Raw genomic sequence first — 6,639 nt, 5'->3', positions numbered from 1 at the left:
GATATTTCTGGGTGTGAAATAAGTCTCGTGCAGTTCCCTGCTAAACAGTTATTACGTTCATTCCCATTGTGAACCCGACTGTAAATCTATTCTCACATCTGTTTGCATATCTAATTGATCACACAAAATTGAGCCTTTTTTCATTTATGGCTCCACTCCGTTAAGATAGTAAGATTCCTCCAACCAGACCCAGGTTAGATACAACATTCTATATCTATTGAATTATTTCTACTCCCAATTTGCACCATATCACTCTCTCCATCCCGACTGATTGTGCAATGTCTCGTAATTATTTTATATACATTTTTTTCAAAAACAAGTGATTTGATATTTAAACAATAATGAAATATTTTTACTTTTATATTTATTTTTAAATACGGAAACCCATTTTAAATTTTAAAATTTTATGTGTAATAAAAGATCTTCGAAAACGCAGTCAGCTTAAAAATCAATTTAGTTGAAGACATTTCCACGATTTTATCACACACAAAATAGCTATTCTAAATCATTTTGCTTACATTTACATAAGATTATAAGTTGTACTCTATAATGTATATATCATATATAGATAAATTTAAATTCTTTAATGCGTTCATATGAACAAGACATTGGAGTTCTAAAGCAGTTGGTAAAATTTGAGTTCACAAACGCAACTAATTTTTTTATGCTGAATAATTCATTCAATTAAAAACTGAGGTGTCCACATATATTCTTTTTAACGGGGCTTTATATTTATATTCTATCTTTTACAAAATGTTTCTTTCAGCATTTGATGTTTTTAAAAAATTTATAAAGGGCGTGCATTTAATACTGCCACTGCTTTTTTCTTGTGCTCCAAACAATTTAATTTAGCAAGTTGTCTTACAGCCTCCATATCTTTTATGAAAGTTGCTAGTATTTCTTTATTAAAATTACTATTGGAACCCTTTAACTCATCAAGCTCATCTTCTTTTTCAATTCCTAAAAAAAAAAAATTAACGTTTTATAGAAAAATAAAATCATATTTAGACAGATAACTTACTAGCAACGTCTGCTTCAATCAAATCCAAGCGAGCAGCGATATTAGATTGTTGCACCTTAATATGTTCCAATAACCTTTGCTGACATTCATCAGTGTCAATCGCTGCCTCTGGCTGTGGGATGTTTGGTATATTTGCCACAGCTGGGGTGCTAACTGAACCTTCTTCAACTTTAATATTATTTTTGTCATCATCCGCAGGCTTAGTTTCAGTATTCACCTTTCCTTCTGCATCGCCTTTAACATCATCCCACTTATTAGCCCATAAATACAACTTGGGATGACAACGATTCCCAGCCACGTTAGTTTTAAGACGTAAGGAATGTATAAAATCCTTTATCTCAAGCAAATTACCAGTAAGTGTGTGTGTTAACTTAAGATAATCAAAGCGCTTTGGTATACTTCCAGAGTTAGTGTGATAATTGCCAACGGGTAGTTTACCTTCATACAACCAATCCTGATCGTGTTTGTAAAGCATAGATTCACGCGCACGTTGTGGATTACGGCATATAGAACAAATATATTTCTCTGGAACTTCAGATTCTTTGAAAATTTCATTACAAGAACCATGTTGCCAGCAAAGACACAGTTCACACTGAATCATAAGACCGTCTTCTTCATAAAAACCACATACACAGTTTATAATTTCCTCCTGACGCATGCGAACAATTTTAATAAGCTGTCCATTTTCTTTGATATATTCAGGACGGTTAGTAGCTTCAGGATCCGTTGCCGATATATGTTGAATCGAAGACGAACCGGAATCAGCAGTTATTGGCGAATCAATTGGCGTAACTGGTGCGGCAATGATCTTGCGTTTTCGTGTCTCTAATAATTTTGCATCCGGAGTTGCATTAAAGGAATGACGAGTTTCTTCAAAATCCGACACTCCGAAATGATTATCAGACGTAACAGGAGTAGATGGAATAGTTGCACCGCTGCTATGAGCAGCTGTCAAATAACGACGCGTAGTACGTTGCCGGTTACTTTTACGCGCACCAGAAACTCGTTTGGTTGGTGAGAAACGGGAACGCTTTGTTGAAGTATTCGAAACATTTAAAGCCGAGTCATCAGCAGAGCTTAAAGGCAACATACTTGAACTATCTGCAGTGGTGTTGATTGTTGTATCCATGTTAACCGAACCCAATGTAACGTTTTCCGTATCAGATATTTCATTTTTAATTTCTTGCTTCAAGTCCATGGTAGTTTCCTTTTTAATATCTCCAATCAAATCAGGTGAATCAGGAAACGAGCTCTTACCTCTGGAACGTGAATTTTGCATATCCTGCTGATGCATTTTTGCAAAAAACTCCTGATTTGGTATTTGGTTCTTAGGCTGTGGCTCATTGGGATCTGGTAGTGTATGTGTACGCTTCTCAGCTAATTCCTGCATTTTTGGACAAGCACCCAATAATCTGTAATTTTTATTACAAAAAATTTTAAATATTTTGTTTTTTAAACAGTTATTTTAAAAATATTTACAAACAATTTTACAAAATTACAATTATTTACTCAATTAATAAATCCGTGTAGATTTTACTGATGACAGCAAATCAACAGTTATCGAAAATCGCGGTATCTTTTACGTGACGTTTAAAAGGTAACACGGCTCAATAAAAATAAATCAATTTTTGAATGACATTGATTATTCGGATTAAAAACTCTAAGCCACTAAATTTTAAAACAATGAATATGTATTTGAAAAAACGGAATTATTAATAATATATTTCACAACATTGCCATATCTCATGAAAACTAGTATGAAGGTGTTTTATACACAATATCCTTATAACGTTTTCGATAAAATGGGGGTTATCTGGAAGTATTCTTATGACGTGTTCGATAAAATGGGGGACTCATTTCTTCAAACGAAATGGTCTTTTAATGAACCTTTAGTGTAATTTTCATTTTCGATTGGTAAATCATTCAAGAATAATTTACAACACTCTAGATATTTTAGGAGCAATAGCAAGATTACCCTTAAATTAACAGCTGTTTTATATAATTTAACAGATAAAGCGTGTTTTGATTTCATATATGTTTTTATGAAAAATATAAATGTCTAGTAATACTACTACAAAAATGTTGGATTGGGCAACAAAATTTGACATATCGAGAATAAATCTAGATTGAATCCAGATACAATCGAAAACGTCATTACTTTCAAGACATCTAAAATGAACCTAGATAGAGATAAAATCTTCTAAAATATTTTTGGGCGTTTCTATCTACTAGAACAATAGAATATAATAGAAGAATAGAATAGAATAAAATAATAGGAATGAATAGAATCGAATAGAATAAAATAATAGGAATGAATAGAATCAATACGAACAATAGAATACGATTGACTATTCCGTGTCTATTTGAAAAAGTATATTTAATATCGTATATATTTATATATATAAAAAATCGATCGCAGAAAACATTAATATCAAACAATTGGTTCAAAAATATAACGATTCAAAATGGCATAACAATATATGCCACATTATATATTACTATTATTATATTATATTACTATTATTATATTATATTACTATTATTATATTATATTACTATTATTTATTATATATAATAAGACATAGACTGAATATTTAATATGACTTCCGTAATTCGAATGTCTAAATAAAACTATTGTTCTCAATTTTAATGGGTCCGGGTTAGTGAATTTAAAGTGTATTGATAAAAATGGTTCATAAAAATGTATTTCGAAAAAAAAAATCTATCACTGGCAACAACAGCTACTTTATATTTGCTTAACCACACCGTACCAGAAATCTTACTAACAATACAATTGAGTTGGATTATTATGAGTAATTTAAAACAAAAATGAGAAACATCATTTTATTGAAATTTGGATTTGCTGTGTGAATAGGTTTTAGAAGCAGCAAGCAGAATGAGAAAAAACAAAAACAAATTTAATATTCCTTGTGTCATGTAAATGCGCCATAACCTACAAGATGCAATTAAAATGCAACTATGTTAATGTGAAAGTTTAATTATAAAGTGACCATTTCATGGTCAAGCATTTGCATACAGCATATTTTTGTATTTTAATGAAAAATGCATATATGTGCATACACTGTAAAATATTTTCAAACATTAAAATTTTTTGCATTCATTTCATTCACACATACTTGATCCTCACAGATAAAATTAATTAGAAGTGTTCAGGAGGATATGTGTTAATTTCTAACAAGAACCCACTACAGATTGAATTAATTAAAAATTAGAAACACTAATTCACAGATCATATTTAAAGAATTAAATAAGAGACATCAATCACTAGGAACATGAATATTGTAAAACAATAAGCTAAATAGTTATTTAAAATCAATGTACTAATTAAGGTACCGGAAACAAAGATTTATTAACAATTTTGTTATGCCAAATGCATAATTCATCAACACACGTTGACTACCCCAAAGTTGGTCCGTTACATCGACTATGGACTAATACTTTGGGTCTTTCATACTAAAACTGTATTCTCTTCGAGATCACGATCGACCAACAGCAACGTTTTCAGAAGATTTTCCATGATAGACATCATGATTATGCAACTAGAATGGTACGTGCTCAAAGCTATATAGTTATTTGTCATGCGTCCATTTCCAATAAGTGAATCAACTGCAGCTCCATTTCTCATGACGTCACCTATCTGTTTTCCTGCCCAAATGTCTACAAATGTTATCCTTATGGATTCATAGTTTTGCGTCATGGATATGGTAAGATTCCTTTAACTGGATTTAGGTTATATTTAATATCCATACCTGTACTTTTTTTCTTAATCCTTCCGATCACCATATTATTTTTCTTATCCCACCCATTGTACTTTTATTTTGTTGACCTTTTATGTGCTTGCTTTCGAGTTGTCGTTTGGCCACAACACTATAGCCCAGTTATATTCAATACAGTGACCAGCGATTATTACTCAATTATATTTAATGCTACTGATAGGCGTTTGCTTAATTATATAGATTTACATCCAAATGATACCACAAGTAATAGAACACTATTCTTCACCTGGACCCAGGCTAAGTACAGTCATTTTTAACACCCCTTTTTGCTTATTCTATAATAAAGAGATCTACAAAATATACTTACTTTGTTAAATTTTGATGATAATGTTTGATATGTATTTGTAAATGGTTTTCCTTCCGAAAGTTCTTGGAACAGCCCACTTCGGGACAACGAAATAGATTATCAACAATTTGCACTTTTAAGCCACCAACGTAAGCTGCAATTTCACAAAAAATTATTATAAACAATAAAATAACAACTACTATCGCATACCGTAACCATCTTCCAAAATTGTGCTACTTTTAGGTGAATCAGAACTTAGTCCTAGTGTAGATAAATCTGGTTTTTTTTCTTCAGTTTCCGATTTTATATCAACCGTTGCGTTAAGTAGCTCAGCGGGTGGTGCTGCACCAGCTACCGGTGTTTCAATATACTGTGCAGCACTTGGAGTGGTCACGGAGGTTGACAATAAATCTGAAGTGTTGCTAGCACTTGCATTAGCTGAAGTGTTCACTTTTGTTTTGTATGGTTGATGAGGTGTGTAACCAGACGTAAAGGCATAAGCATTTATATCTACAATAATGTAAAAAATATCGTCAAATAAATTATACAAAAACAGATAAAACAGTTTACCTTTAGCACGACGTCTGTGTATGCTGAAATCATATATATCGGGATTATAAACTTGTCCTTTTTCTTCCAAAAATTGTTTCAAATCCGCTTTCGAACGGAAACGCTTGCCGATGGGTGAGACAAGTATGACATCCCACTTGCCCAATAAATTCGAACGTTGATACATGTGCTTTACCCAACCAGAAGGCAAACGCCAATCGTCTACAATTACTGTGGGCTTGCGATGTTCCCCTACTATTAGAAAACCTTCACGTCCAATTGGTTGATCATTCACCCAGTGACAGGTCCACTCACCGTCGCGCGGTATTTGTGGTAGGTTAAGAGAAGCTAAAATAATTTTATTTGAAATTAAATGAATTCAATTTTTCAGTGTTTTAAGTTTACCCAAATCAATTTTAGACATATCAAGTAGTGGCCAATCCTTAACTTGTGCAGAAGTAGAGCGTCTTACTGCTTCGACGGGTTTCTCAGCTGGGTCCTCTTTAGATATTTTATCTGTGGACAACGCTTTGACTGGTGTCGAAGTTGCTGTAATGGTTTGAGTTGTAGCTAACTCGCTACGTCTCGCTTTTACATCGTTTTCAGCAACGGCAGGACTTGCTACTAATTTAACCATATGCACAGCTCGCACATTCTTGACATAACCGTCGTCAAACAGCACCTCATAGGCGTTATTGCCAAGTACTTTTTTGATTGTGCCCGGAAATTTTCGCGGACCAGACCAACGTGCTAAACATTTTTCTTCCAATTCAAATACTGGAACTGGTTTACTTGTTGCCCGTTGACGTAAACGCGTGGAGTTCATTGATATCCATTCTTCAGCACCAACAACAGCAGACTTGATTTTCCCAGTGCGTTCAAATTTAATCAACACCTCACGATCATCATTGTCAACTTCAACTACACGCGCGGTATGCCAGTTACCATCAAAGTCTTGTGCTTCAATGCGCGCTCCCGAAACGAAT

The 6,639-nt window shown here is 33.2% G+C and overlaps 1 protein-coding gene across 1 annotated transcript in view; it reads right to left on the bottom strand.

The window, feature by feature from the left end:
* Nucleotides 1-720: 720 nt before the first annotated feature.
* Nucleotides 721-6,639, bottom strand: part of LOC119675955 — a 10,163-nt gene continuing 4,244 nt past the window's right edge. The window contains exons 3-8 of the mRNA XM_038087174.1: nucleotides 6,059-6,638; nucleotides 5,675-6,001; nucleotides 5,315-5,614; nucleotides 5,126-5,258; nucleotides 1,022-2,433; nucleotides 721-960 (exon numbers count right to left, since the gene is read on the bottom strand). Of these exons, the coding sequence (XP_037943102.1) occupies nucleotides 788-960; nucleotides 1,022-2,433; nucleotides 5,126-5,258; nucleotides 5,315-5,614; nucleotides 5,675-6,001; nucleotides 6,059-6,638 (2,925 nt within the window). The 3' untranslated portion in view covers nucleotides 721-787. The remainder of the gene's footprint in view (nucleotides 961-1,021; nucleotides 2,434-5,125; nucleotides 5,259-5,314; nucleotides 5,615-5,674; nucleotides 6,002-6,058; nucleotide 6,639) is intronic.

Source organism: Teleopsis dalmanni, chromosome 2 (assembly GCF_002237135.1).
Source record: "Teleopsis dalmanni isolate 2A chromosome 2, ASM223713v2, whole genome shotgun sequence".
NCBI lineage: Eukaryota > Metazoa > Arthropoda > Insecta > Diptera > Diopsidae > Teleopsis > Teleopsis dalmanni.
The sequence above is the reverse complement of the archived record's forward strand: the minus strand, read 5'-3'. Positions and strand labels throughout refer to the sequence as shown.